Source organism: Dromiciops gliroides, chromosome 3 (assembly GCF_019393635.1).
Source record: "Dromiciops gliroides isolate mDroGli1 chromosome 3, mDroGli1.pri, whole genome shotgun sequence".
NCBI classification, from domain to species: domain Eukaryota; kingdom Metazoa; phylum Chordata; class Mammalia; order Microbiotheria; family Microbiotheriidae; genus Dromiciops; species Dromiciops gliroides.
The window spans coordinates 611553252-611577332 of record NC_057863.1 but is presented as its reverse complement, the minus strand read 5'-3'; the positions used below and the strand labels follow the sequence as shown (position 1 = coordinate 611577332).

The 24081-nt window shown below is 49.9% G+C and overlaps 1 protein-coding gene across 2 annotated transcripts in view; it reads right to left on the bottom strand.

The window, feature by feature from the left end:
- The window catches only part of WNT4 (Wnt family member 4), a 51790-nt gene extending 30306 nt beyond the window's left edge, over positions 1 to 21484 (bottom strand). For both annotated transcript variants that reach the window (XR_006355466.1, XM_043990816.1), the window contains exon 1: positions 21390 to 21484. Coding sequence is in view for 1 of the 2 variants with exons in the window: in XM_043990816.1 (XP_043846751.1) it covers positions 21390 to 21466 (77 nt within the window). In the remaining variant the exon portion in view is untranslated. The remainder of the gene's footprint in view (positions 1 to 21389) is intronic.
- Between the last annotated feature and the right edge of the window lie 2597 nt (positions 21485 to 24081).

Here is a 24081-nt window from a genome sequence, read left to right as displayed (position 1 = left end):
AGGACCTGATGTCTAGGCAACAAGCATTTTTGAAGCTCTCCCTCAGTGTCTGATACTGTCTTTTTTTTTTTTTTAAATAAGGCGATGTGGGTTAAGTGACTTGCCCAGGGTCACATAGCTAGTAAGTGTCAAGTGTCTGAGGCCGGATTTGAACTCTGGTCCTCCTGACTCCAGGGCCAGTGCTCTATCCACTGCACCACCTAGCTGCCCGTATGATACTGTCTTAAGCTACCTGGGTCTGGGGAGCCCATGGGCCCCCCGCAGCGACAGAAGGGAGTCCCTCTGGCTTATAGAATTGCCTGACCTTTCCCCCAGAGGCAGGAGGAAATTGAGGTCCCTTCTCAATTATGAATGGTACAGGTCATTCCTGGAGGCATCTGTGGGGAGAAGGGACTGAGGAGTGAGTTCCTGAGCCTCTCAGCTCCTCATGTCCATCCCAGGCCCTATAGGATGACCTGGCTACTGCCTTTTTCCATGCCGCATCTCCAGTTCCATCTTTAACACTCACATTTAGGCTTCTTCCTGGCCCTAAATATCAGGTTATTGATTTACCACCTGCTCCTGAGCTGCCCAAGGGCCGGAGCCAGCCCATCGCTATTGGTCAGGTTACCCTTGCTGGCTCTGAAGACTCTGCTTCCCTGCAGCTGGGGGGCCGGTTCCTCTGTCTTTAAAAGGGTCGCCCTGAAGTGGGGGTGGCAGGGTCCTCTAAGAAGCCCCTGTCCTGTGCCTGGCTCCCCTTGGCCACCAGCCTGGAACTCTTAAAGGCCTCAGCCCTGCCAGGAAGATCCGATCCCTTTGGCCACCTGCTGTTTTCATTAAAACTAAAATTAGCTGGGCCGGCCCCAAGCTCTACCAGGTTTCTTTTTTCCTTATTTTTTTTTTTAATGTACAAATTCCTAGAGTAAAAGTTGGACCTCTCAGCAGCTCCTACAACTGGCTCAACCTCTGGAGAAAACCAGGCCCTCTGAAGGGGATAGGAAATAGCTGCAGGGCTTGGGAGGCCAAGGCAGCTGAGAGTGGCCTGAGCCTGGGTCCCACTGTGACCCTCTGGTTGCCCAGGTCGGGGCTGGGACACCCGCCAGGCCATTGGAGCCTGGCTGTCCACTCCCTCCTCTGGTCTCTCCCCTCCCCCCTCCCCCCAGGGTCACAGTTAGAGACTTTATGGTCCTCACCATTATCACCCACCCGGGGGATGGAGGAGGCCAAACAAGGGGCCTGAACCAGTGAGGCATGTACTCCCTCAGTGGCAGAGGATACAGGGGCCTCCACAAACCTGGTTCTGGACTCGACTCCTGTCTGAGCCAGGCACCTGAGGGCACCCAAAATAATGATGCTCACGTTTGTCCGTCAGCTTCAGGCTTACAAAGTGCTTCACACTGAATGCTAGGATTGGTCATTCTAGAGACGAGAAAATTGAGGCCAAAGAAGAGAAAGTGATTGCTTAGCCCTCTACTTGGTGTTGATGTAACCCCCCCCCTCCCTCAACCTCAGTTTCCTTTTTGGTAAAATGAGAAGGGTGGGCTATTTGATGCCTAAGGTCTCATGTGAGCTTTAAGAACTGTGATATCCCAAGATAATTTCAAAAGACTCATGATGGAAAATGAACCATGGAGTCTGAATGCAGATTGAGGCGTACTACCATCACTTGTTTTGGGTTTGTTTTTTGTCTTTTCTTTCTCATGGTTTTCCCCTCTTGTGTTGATTTTTCATTCACTACATGACTAATGTGGAAATATATTTAACATGATTGTACCGTATAACCTAAAAAAAAAAAAGAACCGTGATATTGCGACTTGTCCAAAATCCCTCTGCTAGTGACCTTCAGATTTCCTGACTATAAACCCAAGACTTGAAAAAAAAAATTAGCTTTTTTTTTTTTTTAGTTAACAAGCATTTATTGTCTTTTCCCTCCCATCCCCATTAAAAAAAAAAAAAAAGAAAAAACAAAACTCTTGTAGCAGATATGCATGGTCAGGCCAAACAAATCCTTGTGTTGATCATGTCCCAAACTGATATGTCTCAGTCTGCATCTGAAATTGAGGACTTGAGGGCAGCTAGGTAGCACAGTGGATAAAGCACCGACCCTGGATTCAGGAGGACCTGAGTTCAAATCCAGCCTCAGACACTTGACAGTTACTAGCTGTGTGACCCTGGGCAAGTCACTTAACCCTCGTTGCCCCACAAAAAAAAAAAATGGGAATTGTCCTCAATTCCCTCCCTCCTCCCTAGGGGGCCTCTCAGGCCCCTTCTCATGAAAGGTTCAAGCTGCCCCCTATGGCCTGCCCCGCCCCCATATTAGAGAGGAGGACACTTCTTATACTCTACACCTGAAAGACTGTGGAAGTGAGTTGCCTAGGGGGATAGAGTGACCTCCAAGCAGGGCCTGGCCTAGATCTGAGCACCTAGAGCACCCCCAACCCCTGCACTAGGGAATGTCCTGTTTTCTGCTCTGGTCATTATCAGGCTCAGGTTAGGTAAACTAGCCAGGTGGGGTGACTGGGATTCTCAAGCAGGGGCCTGAAAAGGATGTGGTGTCTGGAGGGGATGCAGTTAGTTAATCATGGATGGGAAGACCTGGGTTCAAATCCAGATTTACATTCTTACTGGCTCCATGATTGACACTTTCTGAGCCTCAGATGTCTCACCTGTAAAATGGGCCCAAAGCACTTATCCCACTGGGCTGCTAGGAGGATCAAATGAGTAAATGTATTTAAAGTCCTTTGCTTTTTTTTGGGGTTGTGGGCAGGGCAATGAGGGTTAAGTGACTTGCCCAGGGTCACACAACTAGTAAACATCAAATGTCTGAGGTCAGATTTGAACTCTGGTCCTCCTCAATTCAGGGCCGGTGCTTTATCCACTGTGCCACCTAGCTGTCCCCAAGTCCTTTACTTTATAAGTACCAGCTGTGTAACGGTACTTAACCACTCTCTGTTTCAGTTTCCTCATCTGTAAAATGGTGATTGTAATAGCATTTACCACCTAGGATTGTCGTGAGGCTCAAATGATCCTTAGATTTGATATGATATGATATAATATGATATAATAAATGTGATATGAGGGGGCAGCTAGGTGGCACAGTGGATAAAGCGCTGGCCCTCGATTCAGGAGGATCTGAGTTCAAATCTGGCCTCAGACACTTGACACTTAATAGCTGTGTGACCCTGGGCAAGTCACTTAACTCCCACTGCCCCATAAAAAAAAAAAAAAAGATGTTATGACATGACATGATATGATATAATATAGTACAATACAATGACAGCTAGGGGCGCCATAGTGGATAGAGTGCCAGGCCTGGAGGCAGGAAGACTCCTCTTCCTGAGTTCAAATCCAGCCTCAGACATTTACTAGCTGTGTGACCCTGGGCAAATCACTTCACCCTCTTTGCCTCAGTTTCCACATCTGTAAAATGGGGATAATAATGGCATTTACTCCCCAGGGTTGTTGTGAGGATCAAATGATGTTCACATTTGATATGATATAACATAACTTATCTAATAACTGTAACGCTCTTAGCACAGCTCATGGCATGTAGTAAATGTTATTGTTATTATTATCTGGTGGTACAGTGAATAAAGAACTGGACCTGGAATTTGGAAGATCTGAGTTCAAATCCTGCCTCTCATTGTATGACCCTAGGCCAGTTACATAACTGGAAGTCTATGTTGTAGAGTAGCTGCTGATGTGCCCCAGTAGAAGACATTCTCTCCCTGGAAATTCTTTATACTAATAAAGTCAGAGTCTGGTTCACCCCTCTCCCCCCACTAAGGTTAATGTAGGCTCAGGGTGTCAGGAAAAATATTCTCACAATGAGGACTATTTGAGGATAGAAGAGCTGCCTTGGGATGTGCTGGGCTTCCCCTCCCTGTGGGTCTCCAAGCAAAGGCTGGCTGACTGCTCCTTGGGGGTGCTGTAGAGAGGAATTTTTCTCCTGAGTTCTTAGGTTACATAGGATGGTCAGTGAGGTCCTTTCTGACTCTGCAATTTGGTGAATCTGGGCTAATAGTATGAAGGTCATACTTCATGGTCCACATTAGCAATTTCTAATGTGTGAAGCATTATAGGTGCCCTGGTTTTAGAGTCAGAAGCCCTGAGTTTGAATCCTGCCACAGATAACAGATCACGACATTCCTTTGTAGACTGAAAGGCAACAGGAAATAAGTTTAAATCCCTGTTCTAGAACTTACAGTGAGGTGACTTTGGGCACTGGTTGCCTCTCTGGGCCTCAGTTTCCTCAGAATGAGAAGCTTGGTCTAGGTGATCTCTAAGGGCCTTTCCACCTCGGACTATGGGTTTTCAAAGACCCTAGCCCTGACTGAAAAGTCTTCAGTTACACCCAGCGAGAAAGGACCAACCAGGCAAAGGTGGAGACCCATCACCAGAAGGCTGGCCATTACAGGTTTGTTTATATGAGAACAATCAAAGCCCCCCCTTTTATTGTGTGGGGCAATGAGGGTTAAGTGACTTGCCTAGGGTCACAGAGCTAGTAAGTGTCAAGTATCTGAGGCAGGATTTGAACTCAGGTCCTCCTGAATCCAGGGCCAGTGCTCTATCTACTGTGCCACCTAGCTGCCCCCTCCCATTTTTGTAATACTTTAAACTTTACAAAGCACTTTCCCAGGCAACAGCCTTGGGAGATGGTTAGGGTGGATATTGTAATTCCCATTCCACAGAGGGAGAAACTGAGGCTCAGAGGGGTTAAGTGACTTGTCCAAGCCAGAGTGGGGATTTGAACCCAGGTCTTCTGACTCCCAAATCCTTGAACACCACATTGCCTTTAAGTGTACAAAGGCATGCGGTAAGGAGAAGGCTGTGATCTGTGATACTGAGGCATGGTGGGGTATTGAGGTAGGGTTGTGATCTATGATTTTTTTTTGGTGGAGAGAGTACTAGTAGAATCACAGACTCTTGAGAATTGAATTACTTCTATGGTGCTTTATGGCTTATGGGGAGATTTCTTCATGACAACCTATGAGATGAGAAATTCAAGTAATAATAATATCTAGTGTTTATATAGCACTTTAAAGTTTGCAAAGCACTTCATAAATATGTCATTTGATCCTCACAACAATCCTGGGAGTTAGGTGCCATTACCATCTTCATTTTACAGATGAGGCAATTGAGGCAGACAGAAGTTTACTGTTTTGCTCAGGGTCCCTCAGCTAGAAAGCTGTCTGAGACTGGATTTGAACTCAGGTCTTCCTGAGGTCCAGTACTTGCACTGCACTATCTAGTGACCTAGAAGTATGGGTTGGACAAGATGACTTCATAGATCCTTTCTGCCCCATGAGGGCTGGTGATTCTAAGAGCACAGAAATCAACCCCAAGTATTACAGAATCATCAAGCTGGACCAAGAGTCCTCTCCTCAAAATGCTGGATGAGTGGTCATCACCTCTTTGCTTGGAGACCTTGAGTGAGGGAGAACCCACCACCTATTAATGCAGCTCCTTTCTTTTGGGGGGTAGCTCTAACTGTTGTTTGTTTCTCATTCAAGTCAGAATCTACTTCTCCACAACTTCCACCCACTGATCCTACTTTTGTAGCCAGGGAGAAAAGTGGTGGTTGGTCTTGGAGTCTCTCTGAGTCTCAGTTTCCTCATCTGTAAAGAGGGGAGCTAGACTAGATGTCCTCAAATGTCCATTTCAGCTCCAAAATCTCTGATGTTGTTAAAGCAAATTGGAGCCAGATCTTCCATTTATCACCTTCTAGCCTCAGTTTCCTTACCTTTCCTTTTCACAACCAAATTCCTAGAAAAATTCTATCTATGCTCCTTGCTTCTATTTCTCACCTTCTGTCTAATTCTCAACCCCTTGCTGTTATGGATTCCCAACCACTCTGTTGAAACGGATCCTTCTAAGGCCACCCATAATGTCTTCATCACTATATCTGATGGCTTTGGTCAGTTTTCATCCTTCTTGATCTCTCTGAAGCATTTGACCCTGTTTGATCATTCCCCTGCCGCCACCTTGTTGGATAATCTTTCCTCTCTTACTTTTTAATGACAAGGTGTGCTCTCTCTGTCTCTGTCTCTGTCTCTGTCTCTGTCTCTGTCTCCCTCTCTCTCTCCCTTTCTCCCTTCTCTCCCCCCTCTCTCCATGTTCCTCCTACTTTTTGATCATCCTTTTCCCCAGTTATTGTCCATACCCCACTCCCTGCCCATTTACCTAAAAGCTATCCATCTTGGGCCCTCTTTTCTCAGTGATCTCATCAGTTCCCATGAGTCCCACTGTCATCTCCATCATGGCTATCATGACCCCCTGCCTTAGTCTCTCTCTCTCTCTCCTAAGCTCAGTCCTACATCTCAAAGTGCCTGCCAGCCACCTCCACTCAGATGTTCCAAAAGCATCTCAAACTCATCCCAAAATAGGACTCATTATCTTCTCCCTTAAGCCCATATTCTCTCCCAACTTTGCTATTTCTGTTGAGGGAACCACCCTTCTCCCAGTCACCTAGGTCTATGACCTTGGTTCTTCATTCCCCCTCAACTCCTGTATCCAGCCAGTTGACCAATATTATTGATTCTACTTCCATGCCATCTCTTCCCCCTCCCCCAATCCCCAGGACAATGAGGGTTAAGTGACTTGCCCAGGGTCACACAGCTAGTAAGTGTCAAATGTCTGAGGCCATATTTGAACTCAGGTCCCCCTGAATCCAGGGCTGGTGCTTTATCCACTGCGCCACCTAACTGCCCCCTACACTATCTCTTAAATCCATTCCCTTTTTGCCACCATCTCTTGTTTGGATTACAGAAGTAGTCTCTCAGTTGGTTTCCCTACCTCTAGCCTTCCCCCTCTCAATGTACAATTACCAAAACAGCTGCTAAAGCACAGTTCTGACCTCATCACTCCCCTGCTCAAGAAGTTTCAATGGCTTCCAGTTGCCTCCAGAAAAAAAAAAAATCTTTTGTTTGTCCTTCAAAGGCCTTCACAACCTGGCTTCACACACTCTATGTTCTGGCCAAAACTAGAGATGAGGCATCTCCTGTCTCGTGGTTGTCCAGAATGGCCTCTCCCCGTTCTTCCCCTTAGAATCCCTAGCTTCTTTCAACACTCAATTCAAAGCTGGAGAGGGTTTTTCTAATCCTCCCATCCTCAGTTGCTAGTTCCCTTCCCTTTCCAAAGTCCTCGGTATATATTTCATTTTTACTTATCTGTGGACATGTTGCTTCTTCTCACTAGAATGTAAGCCTTTTGAGGGCAGAAATGACTTACTTTTTGCCTTTTTATCATTAGTGTCTAGTGTGGGGCACATAGCCAGAACTTACTACATGTTTGTTGAATCTAACTCAATTACAATCCTTTCCTTGATGAACCGAATCTATGTCACAGTTTCAGTTATTACCTCTCTGCTCATGGCCATCAACATTTTGCCTCCAGTTTTGTCAGAGTCAGGACTTGAACCCAGCTCTCTTTGTTCCCAGTTGGGTCTTGTCTCATTAACCCTACTGTGTACAAGGTCATCTTTTTGTGTATGAGGGACTTAACTGTTTCATTGAGGAGAGCTGAGAGTCTTCAGGGGTCTTAGGGCTAGGGACCTCTAGTTATTTTTGGGCTTCCCCCCCAGGTGAAAATCAGAGGAGCTGTTGGGATGCAGGGGCAGTGTCTAGAGCCAAGAGTATGCAGTGAAGGCTGGACACTGGTTCAGGCCAGGAGAAATAGAAGGGTTTGGCACAATGTATGTAGGTATTGCTTCCTTCTCATCCCTTCCCCCTTGGGACTTCCTTGTTGATTGCCAGACCTACCAACAGGGTGGGTGGGAAGGGGATGGAATGCCCAGTTGGGCTAATTTGGCTGGATGGAGCCAAGTGCTGACCTAGCTGTGGCCGCCTTAGTCACCATGAGGCCATTTGTGTCCCTGGAGCCTGATTCATGGGAAAGTTGAGTGGTTGTTGGGGTAACATACCATCCCCATCCTTGGGAAACCCACTTCCCTCCACATCCTGGCTCAGAAAGCTCTGCCTCCACCCCACTTCCCATCTGAGAGTCGAGCCCCGTCCTGCTCACCCAGAGGTGCCAACTTCCTTTCCCCGAGTGTCCGGTCATGCCGTTCCTGTCCTGAGGACTCAGAACCTCATATCCTCCCGTCTCTTATCTCTAAAGGCCCAAATCTCCTAAGGATCATAGATTTGGGGACAGAAGGGGGTCACCTAGTCCAACCTTCTCATTTTAAAGATGAGGAAACTGAGACCCAGAGATGTGGAAAAAAAATTGCTCAGGGGTGTCTGAGGCAGGATTTGAATTCAGGTTTTACTGACTCTCCACTTTCTATCCTGTGTCCAGGAACCCTTTCCCCTGCCCCACTTCCTATCTCTGAGGGAGTAGTTTCTCATTTCCCATCTTTAAAGGGCCACATCTCTTCCTATAGCTGAGCACTTTCTCCTATAACACCTCTGAGTTGTGGGTGTATAAGTATTATCATTCCCATTTCCCAGAAGGAGAAAATGAGGCTCAGGGAGGGGTGACCTGTCCAAGGTCACACCACTAGTGAGCATTAGAGCAGAAAACCAAGTCTTCTGACTATGCCTCTAAACACCAATGGCCTCTTTTAACCTGCTCCTTGTGGCCCAGCTCCCTCACATCGTATCTATTGAGAGTCCATTTACCCTTTTCTGCCTAATGGCCCACCAGGCTCCCAACTTCCTGTCTTGAGGGCCCAGCGCCCCCCATCTTATTTCTGAGAGTCATCTCCCCACTTTCTGTCTTGATGGCCCAGCCCCACATGACTTCCAGCCCCCCTCACTTATCTTTGCAGGAGTCTAGTCCCCCTATTTCCTATCCTGATATCCCTGCTCCTCAGCTCCATCTCTGAGTGTTTCAGTTTCCCCAGTTCCTGTTCCTAGGTAGTTAGATGTTACAGTGGACCTAGAGTCAGGAAGAAATGTATTTCAATCCTGCCTGAGACCCTTAATAACTGTGTGACCCTGCATAACTCACTTAGCCTCTCATAGCCTCAGTTTTTCTATCTGTAAAATAGAGATAAGGATAGCCTTTATACCTCCCAGGGTAAGGTGGCTGCGGTCTCATGTGAGAAGTAGGGAGCTTGATCCTCAGAGAGGGGAAGTGGGGTAGGGGTCAGGCTTTTGGAGTTAGGAAGTGTCCCCAGGATGGGAAGGGTATGTTGCTCCAACAACCACTCAACTTTCCTGCTGATCAAACAAGATAATGTATGTAAAGTGTTTTGCAAATCTTAAGGCATATAAATGCTAACTATTTCCTGTGGTCCTGAGCTCCCCATCCAAGTTCCAGGGGCCCTTTTCTGCCCCTCCCCTGCTTCCAGATGCTGGTGAAAGGGCATTTCTCTGGATTCTTGCTCCCACGGGACCTGGCAAGGCCCAGGCTGGGGCTGGCAGCAGCAGGAGCCAAGGCTGTTGGGGAATCCCCAGTGATTGGCAGCATCCCTTCCTTGGGTATAGAGCTGGCTGGGCCCACACTGGTAGGGTTGCCTGCACCTCTGCTGGAGCCCAGGCCTGGAGGGAAGGAGTGGGGACCAGGTGTTTTTAGAATGGTTATCTCAGGATCAGGGTACTGGTGCAAAGTTTACCCAACAACCAACCCCACTTTAGGGGGAGATTCCTATCTAGTCCAGGCTGGGTTCCTCCCCACCCTTCACCCCCCATCTCAGGATTTCCCAACAAATTCCTAAGGATCCTGTCCTTAGGACAGGAGGGGACCAAGGACACAATCTTTAGTTCAGCCATAGTAAAAGTGAACAATCAGATTGGTGTTCAGAGAGCTCCGGGGCAGCTGATTTGAAAGGCTGGGCCCTCTCCGCTTGGCCAAAAGAGAATCTCTTCCAGGTCTGGCTTTGCAAAGGTTCCCCCTCACCCACCCCACAATCCATCCTGCTACCTTCCCTTAGAAATACCTACTCTGTTCACAGAAGGACTGACTACACCCCGGAATCGTAGTTCCTGATCCTTTGGTCATTTCCTCTTTGCCCCCTCAAATCACGGAGAGGGAGACATAGAGCGTGAAGAATGACAGATAGAGTCAGACACCTAGGGGCTCAGTTAACGGACTTCCTAATTGTCCAACAATGGGCAAGCCATTTCACCTTTTCCGAGCCTCAGTTCCTTCTTGGTAAAAAAAATAAGTGATGATAATTGCATATAATAATTGATCTCCTTGGGGTATATGCTCAGTAATAGGAACACTAAGTAAAGGGATGTGAGCAATTTCCTGTCCTTACCCCCGCCCCCAGAATTCCAAAATGTTTTACAGAATGGTTGGAACAATTGGGAACTTTGTCAGTCCCTCCAACATTGACCGTCTTTTAGTCTTTTTTTTTCGCCACCTATGCCAACCTGATGAGCCTAAGATGAAGGCTCAGAGTTTTTATCTTTTAAGTTATGATTTAGAGAATTTTCCCATATGATTGTTGGCAAACTCTGTTTATGTCCTTTACCACAGTTTCATTGAGGATGGCTCTTGATTTTATATACATGTGTTTATGTCCATTCCCTCTGTCTTAGATATCAGACTGAGATATACAATAGAATGATTTTTTCTGATTTGATAATTTTTCTTCCTATTCTAGGCATTTGTGCAAAAACGTTGACATTTTATGGGTTTGAAACTGTCTCTTCTTTTGAAAGCTCATTTCTGTCCCTTACTTGGTTTAGAATTTTCCCCTTAACTATTGCTCGGAAAAGTATCTCCTTTTTGTTCTTGTCTATTTAAAAAACATTACATTTTATGTTTAGGTCACATGATATGGTAATAGTCACGCTTACATGCATCATAGAGTTGTTTAAAGTATTTCCTAAATCTTTAAAAAGTGCTTTAGAAATGGGACTGTTATCATTAGGAGGAACCAGGGGATGCTTGAGGAGGTAATATGGAGAAATGGGAAGGGGACAAGCATTATTAAGTGCCTACTATGTGCTGGGCACTTTGCTAAGTACTTTACAAATATTAACTCATTTGAGACATATGTCTATACTAGGAATAAAATGTCTGCTGCTCCGGGTGAGGCTTCAAAGGAGATCAAAAAAGAAGGGTTATGGCAAAACAAGTCAAGGTAATTCCTTCCCTTCCTCCCCCAACCCCATGTTTGCTCTTGTTCAGTTCTCTCTGACTCTTTGTGACCCCATTTGGGGTTCTCATATTAGAAATACTTTAGTGGTTTACCATTTCCTTCTCCAGCTCATTATATAGATGATGAAACTGAGGCAAACAGGGTTAAGTGACTTGTCCAGGGTCGCATAGCTAGCATCTGTGGCTAGATTTGAACTAAGGAGCCTGACTCTAGGCCAGCACTTGATCCATTATAGTGCCCCCTAGTTGTCCTTCTAAGGTTATGTGGCTTAGTCAAGATTCACACCCAGCTCTTTCCTGACCCCAAGTCCAGTGTTCTTTCTACTATTACTGAACTGCCCAAGGGAGTCATCTCAGAGCAACAGCCACCCAACCCCCAGAGATCATATCTCCCCTCTCTTTCCCAGAAGTGGGGTCCTGCTCTCCCTGCATACACAATGTTTTTCTCAGAAGAGGTTCTTTCTCTTCTGGGCACAGGCAGCCCTCCTTCCTTTCCTCTCTCCTGGCTTCTGCTCAGCCCAGTTCCCTCAGACCTGGAGTCCTCTGCTAGCTTGGAATCTTTTGCAATGGCTTGGTGTAAAGTGTGCCTGGAAGGAAGGTGGGATGGGGGGAAGGGAGGCTCAGGGAATGTGGCTGATGGGGGTCACTGCAGGGAGCGGGCCTCCTTTTGCCCTTGGCTAAGTCACAGAGGATGAGATTTGGGACACAGAGATAAAACCTGGCAATCCCCATGGGGAAATCTGGAGACTGACCCAGCCAGGTCATGGGGTCACTTTCCAGCTGGGTTGAAAGCATTGGGGTTTATTGAGGGAGTGGATTTCACAGACAGTCTCTTGGTTTCAGTATCTGAAATGGAGGGTGATAAGATGCAGAGATGGAAAGGACCTTAGGATGTGAGAGCTTAGAATGTCTGATCCAGGAGGGACTCTGGAACACAGAATATCAGAGCTGGGAGGGCCTTTAGAACAGAGAATGTCAGAGCTGGGGGGGGGGCGGCCCTTAGAATCTAGAATGTCAGAGCTGGGAGGGACTTTAGAACAGAGAATGTCAGAGCTGGGAGGGCCCTTAGAACACAGGATGTCAGAGCTGGGAGGGCCTTTAGAACAAAGAGTGTCAGAGCTGGGAGGGCCCTTAGAACACAGAGTGTCAGAGCTGGGAGGAACCTTAGAGATGGTCTAATTCAGTGCCCTTATATGACAAAGGTGGGCAGTAAGGTCTGAAGAAGAGGGAGTAACTTGTTCAAGGTCAACAGCTGCACTGGGACTTGACTTTCCTTCTGGTACTTTTCCCAAGTCCTAGTATCTAGTACCCAGACATTGCTGTTCCTTTGGAAGCTAAGCTTAGGGAAGGGTGGTGGGTATTGGCCCCTATCTCCCACTCCCCACACTCTCAGCTGAGCCCAGCTGGCTCTATGAGTCACTCCAGGGTCTTGTCTGTGTAGAGAGAGCAGCCCCAGAGCAGGGTTTTCTGTGAGCATGCTGCTTTCCAAGCAGAGCCAGAGGCCAAGAGCTGGGCGAGTTTTGACAGGTTTGGGGAGCCCCTTCTTGTCAGATGCTGGCTGAGCCACTCAGCTGCTAATCCAGGAGCCCCAGAGAAAAATCAAAATGGAGCAGACAGCAGCTGGTTCACCGGGTGCCTGAGCAAATTCTCCTGGAATGCCCTGAGCTCTGGGCCTCTGAGAGGCAGAGGGAGCGAGGGCATCTGTCCTGACTCTGAGGGCCATAGCCTGGGGCAGGGGAGGACCAGGCCTGCACGTGTGGCAGCTTCTAGATACAAGCTCACCACGTACATGACTACACTGGCCCAGACCCTGGGATGCAGGGACCACAGCCCAGGTCTATGAGTAGGAGCAAGGACTTAATCAAACCCAAGTCCAGACCCAGGTCCTCAGAATGAGAACGAGGAAACAGATGGAGCCCTGGATTTTGGAGTCAGAGGAGATGAGTTTGCCACCCAGGTCTGATATCTACTCAATACAATTCACCCAACATTGAGTCTGTGCGAACTTTCTGTGCCACATGGTATTAGGTACCATGGGGCATACAAAGACAAATGGAACTATAGTCCATACCTGCCTTGAGTTTATATTCTCTGTGTCTGTGTGTGTAAATGTGAGTGTGTGCACGTGTGAATGTGTGTGAGTGTGTGTGTGTGCACGTGTGTGTGTGTGTGTGTGTGTGTGTGACAGAGAGAGTATGTGTAGGTAGGGGTGGTAGTGGGGGGGGGAGTATACAGCTCAGGTAAATAAATACTAGGTGGAGGAAGGAGAGAGAACTAACAACTGTGAATCAACTGGAACTGAAAGGACCCAGGTATTCTAAGAGAAGGTGCTGCAGGAAATACATTCTAAGGGGGGGGGCACAGCCTATGCAAAGGCATGGAGATGGGAGATGGAACCTTGAGTTCAGAGACCAGTAAGCAGCTGAGTTTGACTGGACCTGGAGAGCGTGAAGGCAAGCAGTGGAAAATGAGGTTTGTAAAGCAGGCTGGTGCCAGATTGTGAATAGCTTTGAATGCCAAGCTGAGGAGTTTGTGACTTATGTTAGAGGCAATAGAGAGCTGCTGAAGGTTCAATGACTTAATTCCTCTGACCTTTATTTTATCTGTCTGTAGAATGAAGGCCTTGGGGATGACCTCCTATGTTCCTTCTAGCTCTACATGTTATGATTTTTATGAGAAGTAACAACTTAGATGTTAGCTCTAAAATGTAACTTGAAGCCCCCTGTTCCTAGAGTCAAATGTCATTCATTCATTCATTCTGCTCTTCATCCAATTTTTACTGAATACTACCCTGCTCAAGGAGTTTAAGGTTGACTGTTGTTTGCATGAAGCTTTAATGCAAGGCTCTGTAGCACAATGGAAAGTGTGATGGATTTGAAGTCAGAGGCTGTGGGTTCAAATCCTGGCCTCAATTTCCACCTGTGCAAAATGAGGGGATTGACTAGGTAGCTTCTGAAATCTGTGCTTCTATGAGAGGGTGGTATAGTAGAAAGAACTGTGGGACAGGAGTCCGAAGTGGTGGGGGAGATGCTTTCCAGGAGGCAGTAGTGATCATGGAGCGCTTCACAGAGGCAGTGGGACACACCCTCAACTGTGATCGAGAGTGAGGGAACGAGCACACACCTGGACTGAAGCGGCTGCGTGCCCTCCAGATCCACCCCGCACATGGAATAGAGATGCAAGCTTGGCTCAGCAGAGTCCATAGTGGCACACCACACCACACCCATGTTTGGGGAATTACACCCAGCTGGGCCCTGTGCCCTTCTGACATGCCCCAGGGAGTAGACATACTTGAACTTGGTCTTCACACACAGAGACACACATACAGATATAGACACACACCTGGGGAATCAGTCAGAATGGGGATAACCATCCCACTCCCCACCCACTCCCTCCCAGAGGACTGGGCACTGAACACTGTGTCCCCTGAGACAGGCTTGGGCACTGGGAGGTACAAAGGCGGCACCCTGAGGTATTTTCTGGAGGCCAGGTGGGGTCTCCCCTGCTCTCTCCAGCCTTGGGGAAGATTACTTGTCTGTGAGGTGTGGTAAGAATAAAAATAGAAGGCAGACTTTGGATCCCCATCCGCTCTCATCTACACAGCCTTATCCCTAGTCACTTCCCCATCTCTGGGCTCTAGTGTGGTCTTCCTTTGAGAGAAGGGGATGAAGTAGAGGACCCCCAAGGTCCCTCCTAGCTGTGTTGTAGAGCACACCCTGCTGGCTTCGGTGGCCAGGAAGACTAGGTTTCCAATCCCATCTCTGCTATTTATTAGCTGTGTGACCTTGGGCAAATCTGAGCCTCAACTTCCTGACCTGTAAAATGGGAATAAGAGCACCCACCTTAGAAAGTCATCTTAAGACTTCAATGAGCTAATGTGTGCAAAGTACTTTGCGAACCTTAAAGTGTTCTGCTATCATGGCGATGAGGATGGGATTCTCATAATATTACAGAATATAGGAAAAGAGTCAGAAGGGGAGACAGCAGTGAGACTGCTCCATCCACAATCCTTGGTGCCTATCCCATGATCCCGTGCAGACAGAGCAGGCACTTACAAAGCTGGACCAGGGAGGAAGTCAGTACTCCCCCATCTCCTTCCCCACCTTGCTTCCTTTGGTTCAGGTCTCTTACCAGCCCCGGTATAAGATCATAAGATTGTAGGGGAAGGAGCTGATGTAGCCCAGTCCTGTCTCTACCCCCAGAACCTCAGATCTCAGAGACCATCCCTTGGGTCCAACCCAGACTGAACAAGAATCCCTTACACAAAATCCCCAACAAGTGATCCATCACCCTCTGCTTGAATATATCCAGGGAAGGGGAGCTCCCTCCCTCCCAAGGTGGTCTGTTCCACTCCTGGGCAGCTCAAAGTTCTAGTAAGGCTTTCCTGACATCAAGCCCAAATCTGCCTCTGCACCTTTCATGAAGGAGTAGGAAATGGACTTGCAAAGGGGTAATGACTTACCCAGGGTTGTTCAGATGTCGAGGAGTAGGTGCAGTATGGGAACCCAGGGCTTTTGACTCCCAGTCTAGTGCATGCTTATTCCTCCATGAGCCCAGGTCCATCCTTCCTCCCTTCCTCCCTTCCTCCCTTCCTCCCTCCCTCCCTCCCTCTCTCCCTCCCTCTCTCCCTCCCTTCCTCCCTTCCTCCCTTCCTTCCTTCCTTCCTTCCTTCCTTCCTTCCTTCCTTCCTTCCTTCCTTCCTTCCTGCCTTCCTGCCTTCCTGCCTTCCTGCCTTCCTGCCTTCCTGCCTTCCTGCCTTCCTGCCTTCCTGCCTTCCTGCCTTCCTGCCTTCCTCCCTCCCTCCCTCCCTCCCTCCCTTCCTTCCTTCCTCCCTTCCTTCCTTCCTTCCTTCCTTCCTTCCTTCCTTCCTTCCTTCCTTCCTTCCTTCCTTCCTTCCTTCCTTCCTTCCTTCCTTCCTTCCTTCCTTCCTTCCTTCCTCCCTCCCTCCCTCCCTCCCTCCCTCCCTCCCTCCCTCCCTCCCTCCCTTCCTTCCTTCCTTCCTTCCTTCCTTCCTTCCTTCCTTCCTTCCTTCCTTCCTTCCTTCCTTCCTTCCTTCCTTCCTCCCTCCCTCCCTCCCTCCTTCCCTCTCTTCCTTCCTTCACTCAACAAGCATATTTAAGCACTTAATATGTGGCACAAACTGCTTGATCCCAAGGGAATCAGTGCACTCATCCACTCACTGGGAGCCAGCACTAATATTCTATGATAACAAGAAGCCACACTTGCATATCTATTCCTAGTCCATCATGCTTTAGGTACAATGATCTTCATGGCATCCAAATGGGGAGGTTGCTATCACTGTCTTTCCCCTCTCCCCAAACCCTCCTACCCATATGTTTTTTATTGTTCTTCAGTTGTTTCAGTCCTGTCCAACTCTTCGTGACCCACTTTGAGGTTTTCTTGGCAAAGATACTGGAGTGGTTTGCCATTTCCTTCTCCAACTCATTTTAAGAGTAAAAGTGAAGCTCAGAGATGTGAACTCATTTGTCTGAGACCACACAGCTAATAAGTGGCAAGGTCGGCTCTAAAGGTAACAGTGGATAGAAAACTGGATTGGGCAGTCAGGGGATCTGATTTCAAATCTCTGCCATTTCTACCTCTGTGATCTTGGGCAGGTCATTTCAATAAGCCTCAGTTTCCTCATCTGTAAAATGAGAGTGTTAGACTAGTTTACTTCTAAGTTCTCTTCCGGCCCTAAATCAATGATCTTCTGGATGCAGGGCTTCTGGAATCCATTTCCAGGGCTCTTTCTGCAGCTCCTTTCCGAAGGATGAAGCTTCAGTTTGAAAAATGCTGCAGTCTTTTGAGTAAGTGCCCTTCAAGGCTGGGAGTGGTATCTTACTTTGGCCCATCCTGAGGGTCTGTCAGTGTGAGCCTACTATGTGCCAGGCACTGTGCTTAGTGCTTTACAAATATTATCTCATTTGATTCTCACAACAAACCTGGAAGATAGGGAGGTGTGTTATTATTATCCCATTTTACAGATGAGGAAACGGAGGCAGATAACGGTCAAGCGGCTTGCCAAGGGTCACATTGCTAGTAAGTGGCTGAGGCTAGATTTGAACTCGGGTCTTCCTGACTCCACTGTGCCTTCCTCCTTTCCACTCATCTGTTCCTTCCCTCCTCAGGAAAACAATAATTCCTTCCCTCATTCTCTCTCTCTCTCTCTCTCTCTTTCTCTGTATCGTTGATCCTCACAGCACCCCAGGTGCATGGTCATTAGCCACAGCAAACCATCTATTAGCTAGTGAGTAGCTAAGAGAACCTCAGAGGAAGAGGAAGAGGAAGAGAACCTCATTCCCTCAACAACCAGTGCAGTTCTATCACCATTGGCTCAAGCTTTCAGAAGGGCACTGAGAACCCATCTCTGTGGCTAGACTAAAGCAGGTCCCCTTACCTAGAAGGAGTAGCTGTACCCTCCCTGTGTATCCATAGCCCACCTGCATCAGGATGAGCCCTGTTATCTTAAAGGGATTTTTTACTGGCTGTCTCTCAAGGAGAGAGAACCCTCTCCTTCCACAACTTTGCCTCCCAGTTTCCTTCAACTCTCAATTAAAGGCTCACCTTCTGTAAGAAGTCTTCCTCAATTCCTCTTAAAGTTAGTGCCTCTCCTCTGAGGTTATCTCCAATTTATCTTTTTTGTACACTGCCATTTCTTTGTTGTCCCCTCATCATTCTATGAGCTTCTTGAGATCAGGACTGTCTTTTGTCTTTCTTTGTAACCTCTGGCACTTAGCACAATGCCTGGCACATAGTAGGTGCTTAATAAATATTTATCGACTGACTGGCACAGACATTAAATAACCGAATCTGAATCTGAACCCAGGTCCTCTGATGACAAATTCCAATGCACCAGAATGCCTCGTCAGCCTCTATTTATTTCATAGGTTAGTCTTGCCTTCCAAATGGATGTCAAGCTTCTTGAGATGTCAAGGCTCTCAAGCAGAGAGCCTATCTAAAACATGAGACAAGGGGGTGACACCATGAAGTGCATAAATGGTGCTTGGAGTTGGGAGCCCTGGGGACTGGCTTCAACACTTAGTAGCCCTGTGACCATGGATTACATTTGGGGATCAGAGGTCTAGATCGGAAAGGACCTCAGAACCCAGCCAGTACAGCTATCTCATTTTAAATATTAGCTACAGTTCCTGCAGGGTGGGGATTGCTTTATTTTGGTATTCCCACCATATAGCAGGTTTTAAATAAATGTTTATTAATTGATGAGGAAACTAAGGTCAGAGGAGGTCAAGTGACTTGGCCAAGGTTGCACAGGCAGTCAGTGGCAGAGAGGGGATTTGAACCCCAGTTCTCCTCCCCTCCAAGCCATGTGTTATATCCACTGTACCATGCTGGGCAAATTGCTTAATGGTCACTATAAAAGAGGGGCTAATAACACCTCAACAGCTTTTTGGAAGCTGAAATAGGATAATATACAGGGTGTCCCAAAAGTCTTAGTACAGTTGAAAGCTCTAAAACTTTAAAACTGCATTAAGACTGTTGGGACACCCTGTTTATAAAAGTGCTTAGTAAACCTGAGTGTTATAGAAATGGGAGCTGTTATTGCTATTTTTTCTTTCTTTCTATTTCCTACTGTGTGTGTGTGTGTTTTTTGGGGGGGCTGTTCTGTGTGCCTTTAGCCTAGCCCCAGACACACTGGGAGATGATCAGTACTTCAATTTAATAACCATTTATCCGGTTGGGACTGGACTCGATGCCCTTTGAGGTCCTTTCCAACTTGGAGAGTCTAGTCCCCCTGGATTCTCTGAAACATGTGGAATGCCTGTTGATTGACCTCATCTTGGAACACGGCCAGGAGCCGGGATGCCAATGCTCAGGGCAGTGTAGCCTCAGAAACCTTCCTTTGGCCTTTGGTGGTTGCAGGGGCGCCGGTGAGGCTATCCCCAGGATCTGCTGCCCCACAACCCGACCCACCTGTTGGCCCCAGAGAACAGGTTTGCCAACCTCTGCCTCCCGGCCGCTCCCTGCTCCCATAATATAGAAACTGGACTGCTGAAGTTCTCCATGGGCTGTGTGACCCCCCCCCCCCACCAGAGAAGCTGGGGTGGTGGTGGTGAGGTGGCTGGGAAGTGGGAAGGGGCTTCTGCTTGGGAGTGGGGTGGAGCTGGTGTAGGTATGTGCTGTGTGTGTGTAGTTTTGTAGTGCCCTCAGTATCCCCAAAAGATCACAGAAATGGACATTTAGTGGCGGCGGGAAGAATCCACACTACGAGTTAGAAAAACCTGGAACTGATTCCTGGCTCTGTCACTTGACTGTCACCCAGGACAAATCTCTTTCCCTCCTCTAAGCCTCAGTTTCCTCATTTGTAAAAATAGGAAGGCACGGATTTATACTAGCTAGCCACCAGGATCAGAGGGATCACAGGATTGGAAACTGGGAAGGACTTTGGAGATCATGCCATCTGACTGTTGTGGGAAAAGCGCCTTCGAACTAGGAAAGCCTTGTAGAAATGCCAGCAAATATCGCTCCCATCACTTCCACTCTCCACTATCCCGGTGGTAGGAAAGCCCTCAGCCCAGGTGGCCCCGCTGCATGTAGCACTTGGCTCCTTGACGAGATGCCCAAAACAAACAAATAGCCCTGACTCAGACGGAGCTTAGGCCACTGATCCCTGGGACCCCAACTCTCCGGTGAGGCCAGAACTTTGCTTACATGGTGTCAGACCTAGGGCTCTCCCCGGCAGTCCCCACCCAAGGCTCAATCCTGGGGGTCCCCTCCTCCAGCTTCAGAGGTTTGCTATCCAGTTCCCACCCAGCTGCGGGGGTGGGGTGGGGTGGGGGGACGGGATGTATGGCGCTGGCCGAGGTTTGTGTAAGCACCACAGGGCAGCTCCCGAAGTGTTAATCAAATTAGGAATCCAAGAAAAACAAAAGTGTCTACCAGCCACTTGCAGCCTCCCCCAGGCTCTGCCCCAAGTGGGTCTCCTGAGCAGCTGGAAAAGTTCCACATCACCTCAGTCCCCAAACTCCCCGGTGGCTCTGACCCCAACTGAACACAACTCCTTCCCAGCAGGCCCGGCAGGCCACAATGACCTCATAGCAACAACCAGTGGACACTTAAGGCAAACTCATGGGAGACGTTTGTTCTCCAGTCTTCATGCAGAGAGAAAATTTTTTTCCTCTCTCTTCGGTCTCCATGGAAACCCCAGGCTACACTGTTGGTTATATCCCCCCTTTAGTCTTCGGATCAATATTGGGGTCTAGGCTCCCTGGGCAGCGAAATAAAACAGGGCTGGATTATGCTCGCAGGTGCTGCTGCATCTGGGGGGAATGGGAGGGGGGCAGATGCCAGGGGGGAGGGAGAGGAGGAAGGACTCCCCCCCCCTCTTCGCACTGGCCTCTTTCCCCAGAGCAGCTCCAACACCCCCTCCTACCCTAGGCTTCGGTGACCCTCCAGGGAGCCCAGCACCCCCCCCCCCCCCCATCGAGCAGGGGTAGGAAGAGCTCAGTTCCCTCAGGGGCCCAGCTACAAGCTTGGGAGCTGGGGCGGGGGCGAGGGGGTGGCAGGCGGGGATTGGGTGGAGAAGTCCTCCCATTCAGCCCAGGCCGTGTTCTTTCTTGGGGAAAGGGATTCAGGACCAAACCCAGGTCAGCAACATCTCCCCCGCCTTTAGGAAGCCACCCTGGCCCGGGACGGGCCCCTCTCACCGCGCCGCCCCCCCTCCGGCCCCTCCGGGCACAAACAGGTCCCTACACGCCAGCTCTCCCGCGGGCTGCCGGCGGCGGCACCTCAGCCCGAGCACAGGCAGCTCCGGGGGACTCTTCTCCGGATTAACCTGCTATTAAATACCCGAGTCTTTCTCAGTAATTGACTTTCACAACAGACCTGTCAGAGCCGAGCCAGCCGAGCCCCAGCCCGAGAGGGGAAGGGCAGGGGACTCGGGGCGCAGGGAGCAGGAGCGCCCCGGGATTGGGAGGCGGGGGCAGTCGGGAGAGCTGCGCCCGTCTGCCCGGGACAGGAACCCCTTCTCCCAGCCCCAGCTGCCATCTCCCACTCACACCCCCCGCGCTTCCCGGCCCCAGCCCCGGCCCCGGCTCGGGCTCCGGCTCCTCACCGGCTCGGGGCTGCCCAGGCCGACAGCGGCCCCGAAGGGCTGGGGTGCCCGCGGGGGACTCTTATTCCGTGGCGGGGGGCCGGCGGCAGGGAGTCTGAAGAACACCTGCTCGGCGCGGCGCGGGCAGCCCAGGTCCCCGGCCCCAGTGCCCGGTGCCCCTCGCCGCCTGACACTACCCCGCGCCCGGCGGCCCCTGCCCTGCCCTGCCCGCCCTGCCCTGCCCTGCTCTGCCCTCCCGAGCCCGGCTCGGAGGCTCTCCCTCCTCTCCCCCAGCCCCACTTACAGCCAGTTGCTGGCGGCGGCCGAGAAGACGGCGAAGACCAGGAGGCGCAGGGAGCGCAGGCAGGAGCGCGGACTCATCGTGCCGCCGCCCCCCGGCCCGGGCAGCGGCCGCGCTGGGACCCTCCCGTCGGGGCTGCAGGTGGGCAGCCCGCGGGCTCCGAGTCCGAGTCCGGGAGCCAGAGCCGGGGCCGGGCCGGGGCCCGGGCCGGGCGGGGAGGGGAGGGGAGGGCAGGGCAGGGCAGGGCAGGGCAGGGGGCGGCGCGGCGGGCGGGGCGGGGCCGGCTGAGCCGGGCCGGGCCGGGGCCGGCGGGCGGGCGGGGGCCGGCGGGGCGCTCCCGGGTCTCTGCGCTGCCGCGCTGCGCTGCGGGCTGCCCGGCGGCTGCTGCGCCCGCTGCCCGGCTCCGCGCCGAGCCGACTGTCAGCGCAGCCCCAGAGTCCCGAGATGCGGCGCAGGAGGGAGCGGAGAGGCGGGCGGGGGGGCGGGCCGGAGGCGGGCCGAGGATGGGGTTACCTGGGCGGGCCCAGCGGCCCGGGACACCCCCCCGGGGGGCGGGCCGGCCCGGCCCGAGGCTGGGCACGCTCCCTGCTCCCTCTGCGCCCGGCCTCCCTCTGGGCCCGGGGGTCAGCGCGGCCCGGGCCTCGGAGCCAGACCCGGACGGTCCGCGGCGCCCTCCGAGGCTGCTTCCCCTTCCTGCCCCCGGGCCAGCCCGAGGCCCCCGGGGGCTGTGACCCAGGGGCCCTGCCCGGGCCAGGGGGAGCAAGAGGCGGGCTGCCCGCGCTTCTGGGGGCTTTGGGTACGGAGCATTGCATCCAACCAGCTCTCAGACCTTTCTGGGGTCTGCAGCCCTGCTCTCTCCATCTTCTCATGCTGGAGGGAAAGGGGACACTCGGTTTCAATTTAGAAGGCCTTGGTTCAGATCCCAGCCTTGGGACCCCGGACAAGTCATTTCCCTTCCCAGGGCTTCATTTTCCTTCTTTGTGGAATGACTGAGTTGGACTGCATCAGGGCTTCTAACCCTTTTTTGGTGTCACGGACCCCAATCACTTCTCAGAATAAGGTTTTTTTTAATCTATATGACAAAACACAAAGGGGACAATTAATTCTGAAAACAGTTATCAAACTATTTTTTAAAAAAAGCAAACTCATGGGACCCCGTAAAATGTATTCCCAAAGAAGTTCATAGACCACAAATTAGGAATCCTTCTACTAGATGATTTCAAAGACCCTTTCTTCCACTTCTCATTCTGTGATTCTAGGATTCAACAGACGAGGGATCCGGGTGGCAGACTCAAAGGGCCCTGAGGGGGCGTCAGGAGATCAGAGTTCTCCCGGCCTTGGTTTCCTCATCTGTAAATTAGGGGGTAGGCTAGTGCCTGGCCAGGACGGTGGTACTTAATCAATGCTTATCGATTCACGATCGATAAGCCCTAAGGTTTCTAAATGGTCCCTTCTAGGTCTGATAGTTGGTCAGAAGGAGCGTTCTCTGCTCTGGAAAAGGCCTCTGCAGAGCCCAGAGTTATACAGTAGGTACAGTGGGGGTAAAGGACCCATGAGGACTGTGGAGATCTTAATGAGAGAAGAGTGAGCCGCAGGGTTTGAGTGAGGCTCCACCTCTTGGCCAAATGACTGCTCTTCCATTTCTCCGTCCGTGGATTGGAAACCATACCCTTTCATAAAGTAGTGAGGTCATGGGTGGGAGGCAGAGAAGCCTTTTAAGAAGAAAGACCCAAGGTGCAGCTTCCAGTACGGAGCTGGGCGAGAGAAGTTAATAAATACCATAATGGGATGACAATTATCCTTTGGCCCTCCAATAAAACCTTCTCTGACTATTCTGGCCCACATCGATCTCTCCGTTCTCTGAATCACTCCTCTGGTGACCTAATCGCATACTTCCTGAGTCTTCAGTGCGGGGGGGGGGGGGGGGGGGGGAAGAGAAGCGCTGAACTTGGAGTCCAGGAGACCTGTATTCTAGTCCTTGTTCTGCAGTAAACTTGCTGTGTGATGTTGGGCAATGCCCTTAAGGTCTCTGGGCCTCAGTTTCTTCTTTTGTAAGAAGAAAGGGTGGATCAGTGGTTCCCAACAGGTTTTTTTTTTCTCGAACCTCTTTCAACAACGAAAAACATATATTTGTGAACTCTCAGGGTAATTTAATATGGTACTTATAATATTCTTCAATTATTTCCTGCTTAAGGCACCATTAAATAATTTTTAGAGCTACCTGCATGGACCATTGTTTTGAATCCCCAAAGGATTGGAAAAACAGGAAATGGGAACCACTACAGTGGTTGGGCTTGGAGCATCTTTCTGGGACTAAAAGTAATACTTACTGTGAGGAATGTTGGGCAAGGAATTGAAGCATTTTTCTTAAGCCGAGACCCCAGGTGGCCTAATGGATAGAACACTGGGCTTGGAGTCAGGCAGACCTGAGTTCAAATCCAGCCTCAGATACTTACTACCTATGTGACCCTAGGCAAGTCACTTAACTTCTGTCTGCCTCAGTTTCTCAAATTGTGAGAAAATGAGGCTAATATTAAATTAGTAAAATGATATAAACATACATCACAGGGTTATTGTGAGGATTAAATGAGGTAAAATGCTCCACACATAATAGATAATTAATAAATGCTTCCTCCTTGAGTTACTTCTGTTAACCTCATTTTCCTTATTTATATATAAAGAACGGATGATCATC